Source organism: Bos mutus, chromosome 11 (genome assembly GCF_027580195.1).
Source record: "Bos mutus isolate GX-2022 chromosome 11, NWIPB_WYAK_1.1, whole genome shotgun sequence".
In the NCBI taxonomy this organism is placed as follows: domain Eukaryota; kingdom Metazoa; phylum Chordata; class Mammalia; order Artiodactyla; family Bovidae; genus Bos; species Bos mutus.
Genome location: NC_091627.1, coordinates 25,831,044 through 25,851,797, shown reverse-complemented (window position 1 = coordinate 25,851,797; position 20,754 = coordinate 25,831,044). Strand labels below are relative to the sequence as shown.

The window sequence follows — 20,754 nt, the reverse complement described above, 5'->3', positions numbered from 1 at the left end:
GTTTAGCTCTGGAAAGTAGAGAAACGCTGTTACTACATCTTTGTGCTTCTGCCTCCTCTGTACTTGTGTCGTGACTTGTGTTGCCCCAGTTCATTCAGATGTGTGTACCTTCAACGTACCTTTCTAAATGACATCAGGAAAATAGTTAATATTTATATTTATAAATAATTGCTCGTTTTTAAAAATGTATTACTGCCCTAGAAACAGTCTGATCATTTTGTGTTTCTCATAACTAGGTGCTGTGATTTCTACTAAGAAAGAAGAACTGATTGGAATTCTTGATCATTTTAACATTCAGGTAATTTCTAAATCTGTGTTTCAGATTAATAAATACAGCTGGCTACTTTTTTGTGTGATTTCATTTGTGGTATAGAAAGAATTTGAATGGCCTCATATGAGTAAATTGACCACAGGAAGAATATATTTAACTATTGTTAGTAAGCTTCTAATGCATCAGGTACCTTCAAGACATAACATCTTTAATTTGATAGAACATATAAGAATATCTTGTCTATATTAATATATGCTAAAATTTATGTTAAAAAAATGTACATAATAAAGTTTCTTGGCTTTCTGCTGTCCAAGTCAGAATAGCATCATAGTTTCCTAAACTTGGTTGCTAAGTTTCTTTTGTAGAAAGGACATTTATTCTAGAAAGATAAAGAAAACATTTCTTTATATATTTTGGATTTATTTCATCACCTACAGGTGGATAAGATTTGAGTCCATTCTGCTAAGATACTTTGAGCACTTGGAAACGGGGCTCAGATAGTCCGGTAACATTAGCCCTGGAATTGTCTTGGGGGGAATATCTAATCCGGACCCTTTATTCTGTAGATGAGAAACTCGGAGCCAGCAAGAGTAAATGTGCACTTACAGTTGTCTAGGCGTGGTTACTGACAGAGCCTGTAATGGGCCCCAGATATCTCTGTTCAGTTCTAATGCTCTATCCACTGTATCAACTCGCCTTACTCCAGGACTAAGAACACCAAGATTAAACACTTAAGGGGAAAAAGCAATTATGTGTCTGGGTCTCTTTCCCAGTTTGGTTTAGAACAAGTTGTCCAGAAAAACTTCCTGTAACGATAGAATGATAGATATTAGGTATTACTGATGTCCAGTGGGGTGGCCACTAGCCGCGCGAGCATCTGAAATGTGTGACGGCTGAGAAATCAAATATTTTATTGTGTTTTACTTAAGCTGAATGTAGCTAGCAGCTTGCATATTGGGCAGCACAGGTTCAGAAAAATAGTGAAATCTGAGGAAAAGCAGATACAGCGTAGAACACAGGCCAGTTTGTTAACTGAAGTCAGCAAAACTGAAAGTTAGAGTTTATGGAATCACAGGTGTTGGGAGAAACTTGAAGGGCATCCAGTGTCGTAACATACCGCATGCTCACGTTGTGTGCAGTCTCCACCACATGTTCCTTCAGCAGGTGCCTGAGCGGGCGGTGGTGGGAAAATGATCTCTGCCTGAGGCTGCTGACCCATGTAGCTGACTGTATTTATTAAAAAGTTGTTTATGGGAAAAGCTCAATCTCTTTTCTCCTAAGTGCCCACTTCCTTGGGGAATATAAAAACATGTTTCTTTTCTTCTGAAATATTTGAAGATATCATAACTGCTTTAGTCCTCTTCTTACACAATTTAGTTAACTAAAGATTCAAGTTCATTGATCAAAAGTGCGAAAGGTCTAGAGCCACACTGAATATCCAGTAATCACTAATCACATGTGGATGTGTATTGTGCACTCAGAATGTGGGTAGTCCAGATGGAGGGGTGCTGTAGTGTGAAATGATACACACTGGGTGCTGAAGACTTAATGCAAAGGAGTAACTCAGTTTTCATACTGACTACATGTTGTGCTCAGTCTCGCTCAGTCATGTCCGACTCTTTGTGGCCCCATTGACTGTAGCCTGCCAGGCTCTTCTCTGTCCATGGCATTTTCCAGGCAAGATTGCATGTTAAAATGATAGTATTTTAGATACACTAGATTTAAAATATATTACAAACATCAGTTTCACCTGTTTCTATATTTTTAATGTAGATACTAGAAAGCTTGATTGTGTGTGTCGTTTGCATTGTATTTCCGTTGGATGGTGTGGCCTAGAGTTGTCAGGAGAAAGGAGGGTGTTTAATGTCTTTAAGTACCCAGTTGCATTTGTCCATCATACCTCTTACTTTTTCTCTGAAGTTTACCTGTTTGTGCTTGCCTTTTGCTTACTCCAGGGTCTTGACATATAAGGGTGCCAGATTTTTAAATAATCTCTAGTATAAAAACTAGGAACTCCATTTCAGAGGATGTGGAAAAAAAGAACATGAACTTTGGCAAAGCTGTTAATCCAGAGTTGGTGATAAAATGCTGTCATTAAAGCTTAGTTTTAAGAAATTAGTTGCTGTGTGAAATTAAGATACCACATAGGCAATTGTCTTAGTTTTAAGAAATTAGATGCTGTGTGAAATTAAGATACCACACAGGCCTTGTTTGGAAGAAAAAAAAGATGACAATCAGAGCCTTAGCTACCTATATAATGAGAAAAATGTAATAGGGATTTCTTTATAACTGCATAAATCTTTTTTATCATCTTGAAAGGGAAGACCCAAAATCTTGCATGAAAGAAAGATTTTCACCAGGAGTATACTAAATAAAGTACAATCAGTATTCTACAGATGGTAAAATAAAGGAGTTACACATTTTTTCATTTCTGCTGATCCTTCATATTTTGTGCTTTACAAACAAGATTATTTTCTGACATTATTTCTGACTTTGTTGGCAACGCACTCCAGTATTCTTGCCAGGGAAATCCCATGGACAGAGGAGCCTGGTGGCTACAGTCCATGGGGTTCACATAAAAGTCAGACACGACTTAGTTACACAAATTAATACCAAAGATATAAGTGGGAAATGACTGTGAATCTTTTTGAAACAAGTAGGAAAAAAAATTCTTAATTCCTCATGAAGAAATAACAGGAAATAAGAAATCTGAAGAAATGCTGTACAAAAAATAAACAATACTTGTCATTTTAATTCTGATGAGAAGTAATGGAGTCGGACTTTTTGTATTTAGTTGGAGGAAGTAATTAACTTGCCTGAGACTACATAGAATGTTCAGACAGCCAAATAAAAGCCCAAGTCAGCTGCTTACACGCTAGAGAACTTCCAACTTTGTAATCTGATGGTTAACCAGTAGCACAGGAGTGGTATCTATAAAACAGGTGGAAGGAATGAAAACTTTCTAATAAAAACACTTGTTTAGAAAGTTCTTATATCCTTATGTAATGGGAGAATATTTAATTTTGGCTGTAGTATTTATTTTTAATTGGAGGATAATTGTTTTACAGTGTTGTGTTGGTTTCTGCCATACATCAGCATGAATCAGCCTTAGGTGTAGTATTTGTTTCACTACCATGAAATTTTGAAATATTTTCTTTTCATTAAAAGTTTCTAAGATTTTCTTTTTGTGTATTTAATGCTCTAACCTCCGGCTAGTACCTAGCCTTCCTGATGGAAGCATAGGTCACTTATAATGGATATCTTAGTTCAGTTCTCCTTAAGGCATTAAAATGAAATATTTAAAGATAATCTTTTGTTTGTTTGTTTGTTTCAGGTAGATAATCCGGTTTCTGTTCTAACACAAGAGATGAGCAAGCAGTTCTTGCAGTCTAAAAATGAGGGAGACAAGTACAAAGTAAGAAGCACTGAAATAAACATAAACCTACCTAAAAAAGAAGACATTTATAAATTAAGCATGTATACTGAGCATTAATCTTGGTCATATAGTAAATACCAAGTATTTTTTTAAGCCACTGTATAAGGTAATATTGTATGACTAATTTAGAAAATTAAGGTGGAAGTATAATTTTACTGATAAATCCTTGCTGGGACTTTTTTGGCTTTTAATTCTGAGAGTGAATTCTAAAACTTATATTCGTAGAAATAGAAGGGAATGAGTGACCGTATATACATAATAACTTTTAAACATTAGGTTATTTAGTACTCTTTAAAAAGCCAACAAAATATATGACTACTACTGCAGCTTGCAGTGTGAATTTTGAATGGTTTTGGTGTTTGCTATGCTAAAAAATTATGTGCATTGAGATCAAGGATACGAATGTTTTCTCTGTTTTAACATTCGCTTAAATAATGGAAGAACAGTGAAAATGAGAATTCAGAATGGTATTATCTTCACACCAAATGAGTTTTCTTTCACAAGGCTTTAAGAACTTTTGCAAGTAAACATGTATGTTTGAATGTAGCACTTTAAGTAAATTTGTATACATAAATAAAATGTATTCTTTTGTGTTTGTGTTTAGTTTTCAGAGACCAGATTCTTTTTTTTTCATAGTCACATGGAAGTTTACAAACTCCTAATTATATTTTTCTTGTTTATTTAGTTCTTTATGAAAGCAACCCAACTTGAACAAATGAAGGAAGACTATTCATACATTATGGAAACAAAAGAAAGAACAAAAGAGCAGATAAATCAAGGAGAAGAGGTTTGTAAGCACTTAATGCAATTGTTTTTTGAAATCAGTCAAATTCTTACACCAGGTAAATGGTATTATAAAATTATATACCGATGTATCTGTATATGTGTACCTATATAAAAATAGTAACATTTTTGTGTGTTTTTTACCTTCAGGGTATGTATTAGCCTTTGCTTTTTTTGTTTTATAATAATGGGTATGTCCATGTCTTAATCATAGACTGGAGGGCAGGGCAGTATCTAACCTACTTATCCCTTGCTGTATGGCTAGTTGCTTCCATAATAATGTGTCACTAATTCCCACTGGGCAGTAGTTTAAAAACTATATTTCTTTTGATGGGAAAATAAGCAGGAGCCTCAGCTGGTATTTAACATAATATGCATTTATAATTGGAGAAGGCAGTAGCACCCCACTCCAGTACTCTTGCCTGGAAAATCCCATGGGTGGAGGAGCCTGGTAGGCTGCAGTCCATGGGGTCGCTAAGAGTCGGACACGACTGAGCGACTTCCCCTTTCACTTTTCACTATCATGCATTGGGAGAAGGAAATGGCAACCCACTCCAGTACTCTTGCCTGGAGAATCCCAGGGACGGGGGAGCCTGGTGGGCTGCCGTCTGTGGGGTCACACAGAGTTGGACATGACTGAAGTGACTTAGCAGCAGCAGCAGCATTTATAATTATAGATGACTCTTCATTATGTTCATTAAATGTTAACATTCTTTTAGTGCCTTATGTTTCAGCTGTTTATCTAGTACTTTAAGTCCCAGTAGTTTTTCTTTGATTCTGTATCTTGTTCTTTTGTCATTTAATCAGTTTTATGCAATTAATTGCTTTCAGCAACTTCATAGTATGTTCTTTTGAGACACACTTTTATTAATGATTGACCCAAGTTAAATTTATTAGATGTTGCACTGACCTTTTTACTTCAAGTTTTTGAGGAATACATATTTAAAATTGGGTTTATAGTTATATGGTTCACCAAGTGAAAACTGAAAAAGTCAGGATGAGTATATTTATTTTTATTCCTACATTATTGCTTTGAACCTGAGGTATGTGATACTGTGTGCAAGGAGGTGCTATAAGCCATAGAATTGATATAGTACATGTTCTTTGAATATCAGTGTTTATTACTGGGGAAAGGAAATGCATATTCAGACAAATATGCATAATATATATTAATGTATATTATCTTAAAAACAATGGATCAGGACTTTGAAGAAATTTGTTTGCTTTAAATAGCTTGATGTTTAAATACCCACTTTCTTCACGGTATACTTTGTCATCAGCAATTGAAAGTAATTTGTTTATGAAGTTTAAGAAGTATGTCCCTGTATCATGTAGCTGAGTTTCTTACGTATAATATGCACTTTGTAAGAAGTTTTTTTCTGATTGATTAAATGTACTAGATTCTCAAAATAAACCCTGGATTAGCCTTTAAGAAGTGGAATGTGACCTAATGCAACATTGTAAGTCAACTATACTTCAATAAAAATTTTATTTAAAAAGCAATCAGGAAAGGATTCAGTGGGAGATACAAATAAAAATAAGTCGGAGAAAAGAAATAGAACGTAAAGATTAGAAACTGGAAGTCATTCAGCCATCAAATACTGAGTTCCTATCGCATGCCTTCTAGCATTGTGCTTTGGCCGTGGCCGTATAGCGGTAAATACCTAACAAGATTCTTGGGGTCATGTACCTAACTATGCAGCAGAAAGCACATGGTAAATAATTGAGTATGGTGAGTGCTCCTAGAGGAGTTAAAGATTAGTTTTAATAGGTTACTAGCAACAAGGGGCAAGTCAGGGGCAGTGGGAGGGGTGTAGTTATTAAGTAAGTAATGCCTCAGGTAAGACGTGAAGGGTGAATAATAACAGACAAAGGATGGTGAGAGTGAGGAAGTGTGTTCCAAGAAATAAGCACAGATGGAGTTTTGGGCAAGAGAGCATTTGGTGTTTTTAAAAAGCTGCAGGAATTCTACATTGTCTAGAGTGAGGAACACAAGAATGAGAGTTAGAAGGCCAGGTTGTGGGGGAGCTTTGAAACTTAAGGGCAGTACAACACATGAAAGTGGATGGCTTGACTGAATGTATATTTTCAGTAGATCACTCTGCTACAGAAGAGAGTGAACTACTCTAAGGACAGAATATACATAGAGAGATCAATAAAGAAGGTATTGTTGTCCAAACAAATGATGACGATGAGGTAAGTTAGAATAGTGGCCATGGTAAGATGGAAAAGAGCTTTGAAATGGTTTGGGCCAGTGTTACATGGAGCATGGAGGGTAGTGGTGAAAACAAAAGCCAGATTTGTGGGGCTGAAAACCAGGAAGAATGGAGGAGCTGGAGATAATTTTCATGAAACTTAGATGTAAAGGGGAAACCACTTTTAGAGAAAAAGGTGGTGCCTTGGGGTGGAAATTGTTGAGTTTGTTTGTAAATGGAAAAGATAAGTAAAGATTTAAATGTGATCCTGGAAGGGAGTCAATGAAAAGGAATAAGTGGAAAAAAGATGAAAAGATGGGATGAAAAATCAACTAATTTAGACCCCCTCAGAGGGCAGATGAGGAAAACAATGAAAACAGTGAGAGACTTTATTTTTTGAACTCCAAAATCACTGCAGATGGTGATTGCAGCCATGAAATTAAAAGACGCTTACTCCTTGGAAGAAAAGCTGTGACCAACCTAGACAGCATATTAAAAAGCAAAGATATTACTTTACCAACAAAGTTCCCTCTAGTCAAAGCTATAGTTTTTTTAGTAGTCATGTATGGATGTGAAAGTTCGACTATAAAGAAAGCTGAGTGCTGAAGAATTGATGCTTTTGAAGTATGGTGTTGGAGAAGACTTGAGAGTCCCTTGAACTGCAAGGAGATCCAACCAGTCAATCCTAAAGGAAATCAGTCCTGAATATTCATTGGAAGGACTGATGCTGAAGCTGAAACTCCAATCCTTTGGCCCTCTGATGTGAAGAACTGACTCATTTGAAAAGACCCTGATGCTGGGAAAGATTGAAGGCAGGAGGAGAAGGGAACAACAGAGGATGAGCTGGTTGGATGGCATCACTAACACGATGGACATGAGTTTGAATAAACTCCGGGAGTTGGTGATGGACAGGGAGTCCTGGCATGCTGCTGTCCATGGGGTCACAAAGAGTCAGACACAACTGAGCGACTGAACTGAACTGAGAAGGCAGAAGAGGGACTGGGCAGGATCCAAATAAGAGGGGGGACTGGTCTTAAGTATAATGAAGTTACCTCTTCCTTTTTAGCTGGAGGAAAAGACTGCTTTTCAGTTTATATATCAGGTTGTTGAAAGCTGTAAGAGCTTGCTTTCTACAGCTTCTGGATTCTATGAAAATAGGCATTAGGGAGGAGTGAGGGATTAGGGTGGTAGGTATATGAGGTTTGAGGAGAGTGATAATGGATTGAAATAATCCTGAAGAATGGGAAAGTGACTTCGATAGAGAAACACACTAAGATCCACAGCGAAGTCCCTATTTGAACACAGAAACTCTGAACGGAGAGGAGAGGCTCTCCAGTCAGGTGTGCAGCTTTAGAAGCTGTTCGTATATCACTGTAGTTAGTTTTTGCATAATTTTATTGATTAATTATTAAGAGAAAATTTTGATGAGAAAAAATATAACATTTGATTTTTAGAAATAAATTTCTTTTGACCTTTCCAGTATCATTGAAATGGATCTAGTGGTATACTTCACGCAGTCTGTCTCTTAGATAGGGAATTGAGAGAAAATGAGAAAACTGAGTTTTTGTGTGGCCTTGAAACTTTTATTCCTTCATTCTTCCTCATTTGAAGACTAGCCGTTTTTAGAGTGCAGAAATTAACAAAACTATTGCACATAGTAAAAGTATACCAAAGAAACAAAAATATTTTTATTTCTGCTCTAATTAAAGAAATAATTGCCTAGCAGATCTTTTTCAGTACTTGTTTAGGCAATGCGTTCAAAAGAAATATATTGGCAGAAAGTCTGTCTTTTTAGTGTTAGTAAGAAATTTTTTTTTTTTTTTTTAAAGCGACTTAGTGAACTAAAGCGCCAGTGTTTGGAGAAAGAAGAACGTTTTCAAAATATCGCTGGCTTAAGTACAATGAAGACCAACCTGGAATACCTGAAACATGAAATGGCTTGGGCAGTGGTAATTTCACTTAATTAATTATTCACACATATTTGTAATATGCAGAATATACTTGGTTATAGTTGGTCTTATATGTGACTCGCTATATAATTTATTTTTAGGTCAATGAAATTGAAAAGCAATTGAATGCTATCAGAGATAACATCAAAATTGGAGAAGATCGTGCTGCTAGACTTGAGAGGAAAACGGAGGAGCAGCAGGTGATTACACTTTTTTTATACCGAGGTAGAAGTTGGTTGAGTGGTAAATACGGGAATGATTTTCTGTTGAGGGTCCACATGGACCTTTGTACCATGAGCAGACGCACTTATATATTTACCTTTCCATTCTCTCTCTCTCTTTAAAAGTTACGTTTACACAATTCTGGAGTTATTTTCTATTTGTTTATTTATTTATTTGGCTGCATCGGGTCTTAATTGTGGCACCCAGGATCTTCATTGCATCGTGCGGGGTCTTTTCCATGCAGCACATGGACTCTCTAGTTGTGGCACCCAGGCTTAACTGTTCATGACATGTGGGATCTTAGTTCCCTGACCAGGGATCACATTTGTGTCCCGTGAATTACAAGGCGTATTCTTTTCTACTGGCCACCAGGGAAGTCCCTTCCCATTCTCTTTTAACAGCTTTACTGAGATACAGTTCATATACTGTACAGTACACCCATTTAAAATTTACAGTTCAGTGGTTTTTTTTTTTTTTTTTTTGTATGTTCACAAGGTTTTATAGCCACCACTGTGGAGTCCTCTGCTGCCTTGCCAGAAATAGATCTAACCTTTCTTTATAGGAGCCCCCATGTACTCAGGGTGACTGACTTGCATATTACTATTTTGTTCTACTTAGCTTATGAGCTTCTGGCTGCCAGGCTTGGTTGTACTACAGCGTATAATCTTTCCCAGCTTGCTTTTTCCTGTCTACCCCTAAGATAAGCAGATAAGTGTTTTTCCTTTTAAGAGCTATAGCACTAATCCATGAAAGGTAATAGAGGAGTGTGTAAAAGTAACAGAAATGGTGAAAGCAGTACATTGTGATCTCTGGGCTGAATTTCTTATTCAATCTTCAGCTAGTAAATGGAAATTCAACCCCACCCACCTCTCTCACTTTACTTTTTTCCATTTCTGAGAGAATATTCTGAAATTTTCACTCGATTTTTCTCAGCTTCGTTTCATAGCTTGTCCTTGGGGAAGACCTTGTTGGTTTCCTCTTTAGATATTTTCTCAATCTAAAAGTGAAATCAGTTTTAGTAATAAATGCTCCGTGTTTTTTCAAATGAAGAAAGGAGAATCTTGAGGCTGGATGATACTTAGTTCTGTAGGTATTTGCTCTGCTTGAGTATTTAAGTATTATACTGTGTAGTAAGTGGTAAATTTCATTAGAGTATGGATTGTCTTAATTTATATTTATATTCTTCCCACCATATCTTACATAAAAACCTTTTGTATAGTATATACTTGTTTATAGCATAACTATTAAAGAGAAGGCTTCTGAAAAAATAGTATCTAAAGCAGACTTTAAATTTGTACTCACCTAATTTAAAACTGAAAATAGATGAATTTTGTTTAGTTTGTGTAACACCTGAACCAACTTTAATTATTATTAAAAACATACAGATTATACTGCTGATGTCTTCATAATAAAAATACACTATTATTCTATATAATGTTTCCTAAATGTCTTACATAGTTACAATCCCTAATCTATATCTCCTATTCAGACTTTTATCTTGAGCACTTGATTTAAATATCTGTCTTCCTGTCTTTACCTGGATGTTCCAGACACTTCAAACTTAGCATGTTTAGTTGAATAGCTATGAAAGATACTTTACAGCCCACAAAGCTTGAAGGATACACTATCTGGCTCTTTCTAGAAAAAATTTGCTACTCCCTGATCTGAAACATTTTTTAAATTTCAGCTTAAATGCTGCTTTGAAAGCATTCCTGACTTTTTCTGACAGACCTGTGAGTTCTTCCTGTGTGCTTTCACTATTAGAAATATACATACCCTACTTAAGCATTATTGCATCCAAACTGTATAATCCACATGCATGGTTGTTTCTCTGCTAAATTGTATGTGTCTCCCTTTACATTTACTAAATGTGAATTTAAGATTAAAATATATTTTAGAATATTAGAGAAATGCAAATCAAAACTATAATGACGTATCACCTCATGCTGGTCAGATTGGCCATCATCAAAAAATCTACAAATAATAAGTGGTGGAAGAAGGTGTGGAGAAAAGGGAACCCTCCTGTTACCACTGTTGACAGGAATCTAGATTCTTTCAGCCACTATGGAAGACAGTGAAGTTCCTTAAAAAACTAAAGATAGAGTTGCCATATGATCTAGGAATCCCACTCCTAGGCATATATCCAGAAAAGACAGATGAACCCCAGTGTTCACAGCACTATTTATTATAGCCAAAATATGCAAGCAACCTAAGTGTTCATCAACAGGTGAATGGATAAAGAAGTGGTATGTATATACAGTGGAATATTACTCGGGCATAAAAAAGAATGAGATGCTGCCATTTGCAGCAACGTGGATGGACCTAGAGATTATCATACTGTAAGTGAACTAAGACAGACAGACGTTATATGTGGAATCTAAGAAAAAAAGAAACAGTACAAATGAACTTATTTACCAAACGGAAACACCTCATAGACATAGAAGACAAAACAAATTTATGATTATCAGAGGGGCAAGGGAGGGGGAAGAGTAAATTATGAGTGTGAGATTAGCATTAACATACTATATACAATAGACAAGCAAGAAGGACTTACTATATAGCATGTATGTGTGTGCTTACTCAGTTATGTCCGACGCAAGAATACTGGAGCATTTTCATTGCCATTTCCTACTTCAGAGGATCTTTCCGACACAGGGATCAAACCTGTGTCTGTTATCCCTCCTGCCTTGGCAGGAAGATTCTTTATCGCTGGGCCACCTGGGAAGCCCATTGTATAGCACAAGGAACCTATATTCAATATCTTGTAATAACCTATAATGGAAAAAAAACTTGAGAATGAATATGTATATGTATAATTGAATCACTTTCCTGTACACCTAAAACTAATGCAATATTGTAAATCAACTATACTTCAATAAAAAATATATATATTTTAGCATTTTATATAGTTACATTTATCTAATTACTGTCTATAGAGTTTAGTTAAAGCAAAATTAAGTTTATTTGAAATGTGAACCATATATAATTATTTTTTTAACTTTTCTGTTTATTGAAGAAAAATAAAATATATTCCAACAATGTTAATTTTCTTAAAGGTCAGACTTAATGAAGCAGAAAAAAAATACAAAGACATTCAAGATAAACTAGAAAAGATTAGTCAAGAGACAAGTGCACGAGCGCCAGAATGTATGGCACTGAAAGCAGATCTTACTTCTAAGAAAAGGGCCTATAATGAAGCTGAGGTGAGAGAAAAACTTTCATATCAAATATAAATACTGCTCCTCTGTCCATGGAACTCTCCAGGCAAGAATACTGGAGTAGGTAGCCATTCCCTTTTCCAGGGGATCTTCCTGACCCAGAGATTGAACCTGAGTCTCCTGCATTCCAGGTGACTCTTTACTGTCTGAGCCACCAGGGAAGCCCATTAAAAACTTCATCATATCAAATATCAATACTGTTTGTTTATTTTTAAAAGTAGAGGTTTTGTAGTTATGTTGATTTTGGGCTTTAAAAAATGTTACGATTTCATGTGGCCATATATGTACTTCGTTTAAGTATATATTTCTGCATATATTCAACCTTTGATTTGACCATTTGGCAGAAGTGAACTTGAATGGAGTATTTGTTTTTTTATTTTACTGAAGTGTGTCTGATTTTTTGTTAGGTTTTGTATAATCGTTCCCTAAATGAGTATAAAGCATTAAAGAAAGATGATGAGCAGCTCTGCAGAAGAATTGAAGAACTGAAAAAAAGGTAAGGTAGTTACTTTGCAATTTTCATTTTTACCTCATTTTGTAATAAAGTAATCCAAGTGAAATGGAGGAAGTATTTTCTTTTCTTTTTTTTTTTAAAATTTTTGTTTCGTATTGAGGTAGAGTCAATTCGGGCTTTCCTGGTGGCTCAGACAGTAAAGAATGTGCCTGCAGTGCAGGAGACCCGGGTTTGATCCCCTGTTCAGGAAGATCCCTTGGAGAGGGGTTCGGCTACCTACTCCAGTATTCTTGCCTGGAGAACTCTATGGACCGGGGAGCCTGGCAGGCTATAGTCCATGGGATCACAAAGAGTCGGACACAACTGAGCAACTTAACATGCACACACACATACACACATGGTGGATTAAGTGTTGTGATAGTTTCAGGGGAACAGTAAAGGGACTCAGCCATACATATACATGTGTGGCTTTCTCCCCTAAACTCCCCGCTCATCCAGACTACCACATAACATTGAGCAGAGTTCCCACGTACTGTACAGTAGGTCCTTGTTGGTTATCCATTTTAAATGTAACAGTGTATACACGTCCTTCCCAAACTCCCTGTTTCTTCCCCCCCCGCAACCATTAAGTTTCTCTACTACTGCAGAGAAATTTTATTACATCGCTTTATGTTTTTTACAGTGTTAGGCTTTTAACTTAACATTTCCGCTTTGGGTTATTTACTCTTAGTGCCGATCAGTCTTTGGAACCTGAACGGTTGGAAAGGCAAAAAAAAATATCTTGGTTAAAAGAGAGAATAAAGGCCTTACAAGATCAAGAAAGTTCAGTCAATCAAGAGATCGAACAATTTCAGCAAGCCATAGAAAAAGACAAAGAAGAACATACCAGGATTAAGTAAGTGTCTACATCCTTATATTTTTTCAGTTATTTGAAAATTATGTAGTTTTCCTCTTTATGAAAATAAAATACTTGGTTTTTATTTTGTTCTTTCTCATAATAATAAAATATTATTAAAGTATCTTTCAAAATCACTTTCCTAATAAAACTTCTAAACTTGTAGAATTGGACAGTTTCTGGGTTTTCTTGTTTTTGTCACTGTTGCATTATTTTTAGTGGTCTTCTGACTGTTTTTTCCTGGTAACACAATTGTTTTCAAATAAAGAATCTGCCTTTAGTTCTTAGGATAGCTGTGTCATTTATTGGTATGCAGGTGTTAGGGGAAAAGTCTGGATATTTCTGTATAACCTTTTCATGTACCTATTCTGTTTTTCCACTTGTATTTTTTAGGAGAGAAGAGTTAGATGTGAAGACTACACTGAACTTTAACCAGAGGCAACTGAAAGAATTGAAAGATAGTAAAACTAATCGACTCAAAAGATTTGGCCCTCACGTTCCAGCTCTTCTTGAAGCCATAGATGATGCCTACAGACGGGGACACTTTACCTATAAACCTGTAGGCCCATTAGGTATTTGTCACCAGTTAGTCAGGATATCATAAAAATTAGAAATGTATTTTTATTTTCAGGAAGGAGTCTGTTGAATATAATTTTTTTTAAGCTCTGTCATCAAAGAACCATGTAGTTATGTGTAGACTTTGTACACATTCTAAGAAATAATGATAAAATCACTTTAAGCTTTGTAACTTTCCTCTGGTATCTTCTAAGCACAAAAAAATCAAGAGAACTTAGGAAAAGGAAAAGTAGCTATAGAGTTAAATAATCTGGTTCTGATTTTTTTTCCTGAATGAATAAATCAATAAACTAATTTGCATGCAATTGATTAGTAGGAAGTTTCTATTTAGATTGGACAACACTATTTTTGAGTTCTCTTTCAAATATAAATCTGGAATTATTTAACTATCCTCATATGTACATGAGAAAAAAATCAATTGAGGGACTTGCCTGTTGGTCCAGTGGTTAAGACTTTACCTTCCAGTGCAGGTCTGTGGGTTCAATTCCTTCATGGCCGAAAAACCAAAACATAAAATAGAAGTAATGTTGTAATAAACTCAATAAAGACTTTAAAAATAGTCCACATCAAAAAAATAGTTATTAAAAAATACATTGAGTTTTGAGGAGTTATTTTTAATTCTGTACATCATTAGGTGAAAATGATGCTACAGATACATTTTTAGTACAGTATTATATACTGCATTAAGTATTGTAGTAATGTCTCTTCATTTAAATGATATGTGTATACCTCTATACCAGGATCCATTTCAATAGGTGAGGTATTTTTTTCCGCCTCTAAATCTAAAATTTCAATATTGATCAGTTTCGCATTAAACAGTAGAGTCTATAACCCTTTTGGCTTGATTTTCAAAACCATTCAGAGGCTGAATTAGTTTACACAAAGGAAAAACACTGTTGATTTACATTAGAGCAAGACAGCTTTTCATAGGATTCGGTGTTTTCCCCCCAGTGTATCCAGTGGGATGAGGGTATTTCCCATTTGATTAAAATAAGATCTGTAATATTATTTAAATTGCTTAGTATGAAACTATTTTAAAGTCATTTATGAACTGTTATACAAAGATAATAGTTTCCCTGGTGGCTCAGTTGGTAAAGAGTCCACCTGCAATGTGAGAGACCCAGGTTCAATCCCTGGGTTGGGAAGATCCCCTGGAGAAGGAAATGACAACCCACTGAAGCCTGGCGGGCTACAGTCCATGTGGTCACAAAGAGTCGGACATGACTGAGTGACTATCACTTCATACAAAGATAGTTACATTAATGTTTCAAGTATTTAACGGGCATTTTAATAGCTTTCTCTCATTTTTAGGAGCTTGCATTCATCTTCGGGACCCTGAGCTTGCTTTGGCTATTGAATCTTGCTTAAAAGGACTTCTTCAAGCCTATTGTTGCCATAACCATGCCGATGAAAGAGTGCTTCAGGCATTGATGAAAAAGTTTTATTCACCAGGGACCTCACGGCCACAGATAATAGTTTCTGAGTTTCGGAATGAGATGTATGATGTAAGACACAGGTAAGGCATCAGTAATTATTTAAAAACTGTTCTGGTTTTGTTTAGTCATGTACAAGATCAGAAAGAATTAGAACATTTTTAATGTTAACCATGTCTACACTACTGATCTGTAAAAATTCCATCAGCTACATCTTTAATTTGAATCTAGGCATTGAAGATACATAGATCAATAAATGAGAGATACTCCCTGCCTTTGAGGTCCTTACACGAGATCTGTTGTGGGAGACATACCAGGAAATAGACCTTGTGTGGCTTAGAAATTGTACTGAGGAATAAAATGGTGCATACCTATCCATGTTAAAAAGGAGGGTGTACAGCAGAGCTGTGGCACTTATTGGTCACAGTTCAACTAGAGGTGGTTTACAGAGTCCATAAAGAGCTGTGGTTGTTTTCTTTGATCTTTGTTTGACTGTTTACTTTGACCCTAACAAACCTCAAGGGCACCATACCCAAACTGGCCTCTTTGTTAGCTGCTAGCTAGCTAACAATTTACTCTCTTACACACACACACACACATATATGTATATGTGATATATATGTAAGGTATATCTTCCTACATATATATATATTCCTCTGTATATATATTTTCCTATTACTAGATTACAGTTTAAAATTTTTTTTTCCTCTCCCATTCCCATTTTTTTCTAATGAATACAATTTTTGCTGCTTTCAATTAAGTCTTATATTTGGAGACATGAAAGATGCCCTTTTTTTAAGCATGTTTTTTCCATATTTAATTTGATTGTGGTATTTTTCCTTTTACTTGGCTTTAGAAATCATGTTTTATTAAGATTTCTTCTAAGCTTAATTAGGATCATCAAAGCATTTTGTCCTGTAATTGCTCCTACCACTGAGGCTTGTCATGCTTGCCTGGAGTTTGATGTGCGGTTTTTCCTTTGTCCTCACCCTCTTTAGGCTTCTCCATTTTGTTGTTGCGTGAGCCTGTTTCATACTTGTCCTTTCCTTGTCTCATGATTGACCCCTTATCGCTACTATTCCTTCTTACTTTTAGTTCTCCTATACTGATTTTACCACATGTCAGCAGGCAACTGATTGTGATATAAATTAAATATGAAGTACATCCCAGGGCAGTAGAGCAGAAGGAAGAGGTGGTTGTGACTGAGAGCTTTAGAGCTGGTAGGAGCAAGCCCATCCAGCGGTGGCACATGCCTACTTGAAAGTACTTGCTCCTCCCCAGCATAGAACCTGTGCTCTCAGTGGACTGGCCAGAGTCTATGTTTTACCACAGTTCCTTCCACATCCCCTCCCTCTTAGACTCCTGCTTCCCACCCTCTCTCCCCTCCCTCCCTGCATTGTTTTACTGACATTGTTTGACATTTCTACAGCGCCCACCCCATTCTATCCTCTTTGCTTTTACTTCCGCTTGATCTGTGTCCTAAGGTTACTATCCTGTTTCTCTGCCTCATTTTACAGGAAGGACTGCTTAGAAGAATCGTCTCTGTCACTCATTTCTGTCTTCTTCCTTGAACCTTACCAGTCAAGCTTGTAGAACTTCATCACATCCCAGAACAGCGCTTGTCTAGGCACCAGCGAGCCTTGCTTCGCTTGGTCCTGGAGTCCTTCCTTGCTACTCACTGAGTCGACCTATCAGCAGTATTTGCCGAAGTGTGTTCTCATCCTCTTGAGGCCTCGCTGCGACCTCTCAGGCTTACATGATCTGCCCTCTTGCCTTCTGTCCTGTCCTGTCCTCGTGTCCAGACACACTTGCCACACTGCTTGTCAACTGCATACCAACTTCCTGGCTTCTCCAACAGCCATTTTCAGGGTCTTTGCAAATGCTGCTCCCTTGGCGTGAAATGCTCTTCTTCAGGGTGCTAATGTGACTCCCATTCCCTTAGGTGTCTGCTCATTGTTATCCTAGTAAGGCTTTTCCTGACCTTTTCTGTGTGAAAAAGTACTTTTCCTTGCTTTTCTCTCTCCCTTCAATAGACTGTAAGCTTCATGGGGAGAAGGATATAGTCTGTTCTGTTCCTATCTCCTCATCCTCTGAACAGCATTTGGCACATAGTAGGTGCTCAGAAAGTACATGGTGAATTAATAACTAAGTGAAAAAAACACACACACACACACACACACACACACACACGTATTTTGTTTTGGAATTCTAGAACTAAGCATTATGAATGCCGTTGCCATTTCCCCGTGTCTTTTAATTAATTGACTTTTATGTATATGTGGTAGCAGTATAGGACTTAAGGAAATTGTAATAATTAGTTACAGGGGGTGACAGAATATAATGATTAAGAATCTGGGTTCTAGAACTGAGCTGCCTGGTTTAAATCCTAGACTGACCTCTAAGTTAGCTTTATGACATCAGGGAACTTGCTAAACTATCTGAAGCTTCTTCACTTGAAAAAAAAGTATAATAATGTTACCTATCTCATATAGTTGTTCTGAGAATTAAATAAGCCAGCACGGTCATTTGTCTTTTGGTATCCACAGGGGATTGATTGCAGGGCCCTCTGTTGGTCAGAATCTGCAGATGCTCCTGTCCCATAGTCAGGCCCTCTGTAGCCACAGTTCCTGATTCAGACAAGCATGGATACTGCAGGACCTACTGTATTCATTGAAAAAGAATCCATGTATAAGTGGACATGTGCAGTTCAAACCCATGTTCAAGGATCAGCTGTACTTAGAACAGTGCCTAGTATGAAATGAATGTTTGCTAATAAGATAAAATTAAGCCTATTACAGGTGTTTTCAAATGTCTTCCATGTCTTGTTATTATCCATCATTTCCTCAACCTATTTAAAATATGTATCTAATATATATAATAGAGCTTCCCTGGTGGCTCAGAGGTTAAAGCATCTGCCTCCAATGCAGGAGACCCGGCTTCGATCCCTGGGTCGGGAAGATCCCCTGGAGAAGGAAATGGTAACCCACTCCAGTATTCTTGCCTGGAGAATCCCATGGACAGAGAAGCCTGGTAGGCTATAGTCCATGGGGTCACAAAGAGTAGGACACGACTGAGCGACTTCACTTTTACTTTCAATATATATAATATTAAAGTTGGGTAAGTTAATCCTTATGTATTTTTGTCTCCTAGAGCTGCATATCATCCAGAGTACCCAACAGTTCTGACAGCGTTAGAAATAGATAATGCAGTTGTTGCAAATAGCCTGATTGACATGCGAAGCATAGAGACAGTGCTGCTAATCAAAGTAAGTCCAGATGCTTCCTGTGTTTTATATTATTTTTAAATTTTCTAAACTTAAATTGGTTATATAAATTCTACTTAAGTACTTTACTTGATCTTTTATGAATTATTTTTCTTAACAAAAACCTTTTAGCTCTGTAAAATAAATCAATGTTTACTCTTTATCAGCATATGTATTTCCGTGTACTTGTTAGATTGTATCACCAGTATTGTGTTTCATCTATTGGTATAAATTTGCTGAGAAGGGACAAGGAAATTCAAAACAAATCTGTAATTAATACAGTCTATTTTTCTCATTAATAGAATCTGAGAGGCAATGATAGCAGTCATCCAAATGTGTACATGTATATTGCAAGTTCATATTGTAATTATCTGTGGGCTTGGCCCTCTGATATTTTAGACAGATACGTGAAAGAAAATAATGAAGTCCCCTTGTAAAGATCTATTCCAGGAAAGGTTGATAAGGCCTCAGTTCAGTTCAGTTCAGTTGCTTAGTCATATCCAACTCTCTGCAACCCCATGAACCGCAGCACACCAGGACTCCCTGTCCATCACCAACTCCCAGAGTCCACCCAAATCCATGTCCATTGAGTCGGTGATGCCATCCAACCATCTCATACTCTGTCGTCCCCCTTTCCTCCTGCCCTCAATCTTTCCCAGCATCAGGGTCTTTTCAGATGAGTCAGCTCTTCGCATCAGGTGGCCAAAGTATTGGAGTTTCCAAAAAAAAAAAAACAAACAAAGTATTGGAGTTTCAGTTTTAACATCAGTCCTTCCAGTGAACACCCAGGACTGATCTGCTATAGGATGGACTGGTTGGATCTCCTTGCAGTCCAAGGGACTCTTAAGAGTCTTCTCCAACACCATAGTTCAAAAGCAGCAATTCTTCTGCGCTCAGCTTTCTTTATAGTCCAACTCTCACATCCATACATGACCACTGGAAAAACCATAGCCTTGACTAGACGGACCTTTGTTGATAAAGTAATGTCTCTGCTTTTTAATATGCTGTCTAGGTTGGTCATAACTTTCCTTCCAAGGAGTAAGCGTCTTTTAATTTCATGGCTGCAATAAGCCTAATCACCTTACTTCCTCTAGGAAGTAAAATATTAAAGATTTCCAGGTTTTCCCTACATAATTCAGTGTACTAATCTTTTCTTGGAATTTGCTCTTCACTCATCTTTTCTAGGGTGTAAAAGACATTTAGAAAAAAGTAAGATTTCATTTTTCTATGAAAAATAAGATTTCTAAGGTAAATATTATTATATGAAAAGGTACTTAAGATTTTTTATTTTAATGGATAGCAGTATTAGAATTTAAAAATAAAATATGTCAGTTTGTCATAGAACATTGTTTCCTATGTTTTTAAGACTTAGTTTAATTCTTTGAATCTTGAAAACAGTTTTTTAAATTCTTCTACTTATCTTCATGGAATTATTTCATTGGAATGTTTAAACAAAAATAATTGAATCTTAAACTAGTGATAGGTAACATTTTGAAATTATATACAGTGGAAATGCTTTGGCATATTTTAAAAATGTATTTTTCCCTCTATATTTTTTAGAATAATTCTGTAGCTCGTGCAGTGATGCAATCCCAAAAGCCACCCAAGAATTGTAGAGAAGCTTTTACTGCTGATGGTGATCAGGTTTTTGCAGGGCGTTATTATTCATCTGAATATACAAGACCTAAGTTTCTAAGCAGAGATGTGGATTCTGAAATAAGGTTGGTATGCAATGTAGCTTTATTGTATTATTCCCACCCTTTCCTTTTGATTTATTTACTTTTTGGCGGTGCTGGGTCATCTTTGCTACAGGTAGGCTTTCTCTAGTTGTGGCAAGAGAGAGCTACTTTCTAGCTGAGGGTGTATGGGCTTCTCATTGCAGTGGCTTCTCTTGTTGCAGAGCATAGCTCTAGGGCGTATAGGCTTCAGTAGTTGTGGTCTGTGGGCTTAGTTGCTCCACAGCAGGTTGGATCTTCCCAGATCGGGGGATCAAATCCGTGTCTCCTGCATTGGCAGGTGGACTCTACCACTGAGCCATCAGGGAAGCCCCTGAACTTTGT

At 36.7% G+C, this 20,754-nt stretch overlaps 1 protein-coding gene across 1 annotated transcript in view; it reads left to right on the top strand.

Moving 5' to 3' along the window:
• SMC6 (structural maintenance of chromosomes 6) overlaps nucleotides 1–20,754 on the top strand; it is a 74,435-nt gene that overhangs the window by 25,091 nt on the left and 28,590 nt on the right. Inside the window, exons 6-17 of the mRNA XM_070379146.1 lie at nucleotides 237–298; nucleotides 3,606–3,686; nucleotides 4,393–4,494; nucleotides 8,515–8,634; nucleotides 8,736–8,834; nucleotides 11,913–12,059; nucleotides 12,482–12,570; nucleotides 13,259–13,423; nucleotides 13,817–13,995; nucleotides 15,311–15,515; nucleotides 18,583–18,697; nucleotides 20,255–20,415. Of these exons, the coding sequence (XP_070235247.1) occupies nucleotides 237–298; nucleotides 3,606–3,686; nucleotides 4,393–4,494; nucleotides 8,515–8,634; nucleotides 8,736–8,834; nucleotides 11,913–12,059; nucleotides 12,482–12,570; nucleotides 13,259–13,423; nucleotides 13,817–13,995; nucleotides 15,311–15,515; nucleotides 18,583–18,697; nucleotides 20,255–20,415 (1,525 nt within the window). The remainder of the gene's footprint in view (nucleotides 1–236; nucleotides 299–3,605; nucleotides 3,687–4,392; nucleotides 4,495–8,514; nucleotides 8,635–8,735; nucleotides 8,835–11,912; nucleotides 12,060–12,481; nucleotides 12,571–13,258; nucleotides 13,424–13,816; nucleotides 13,996–15,310; nucleotides 15,516–18,582; nucleotides 18,698–20,254; nucleotides 20,416–20,754) is intronic.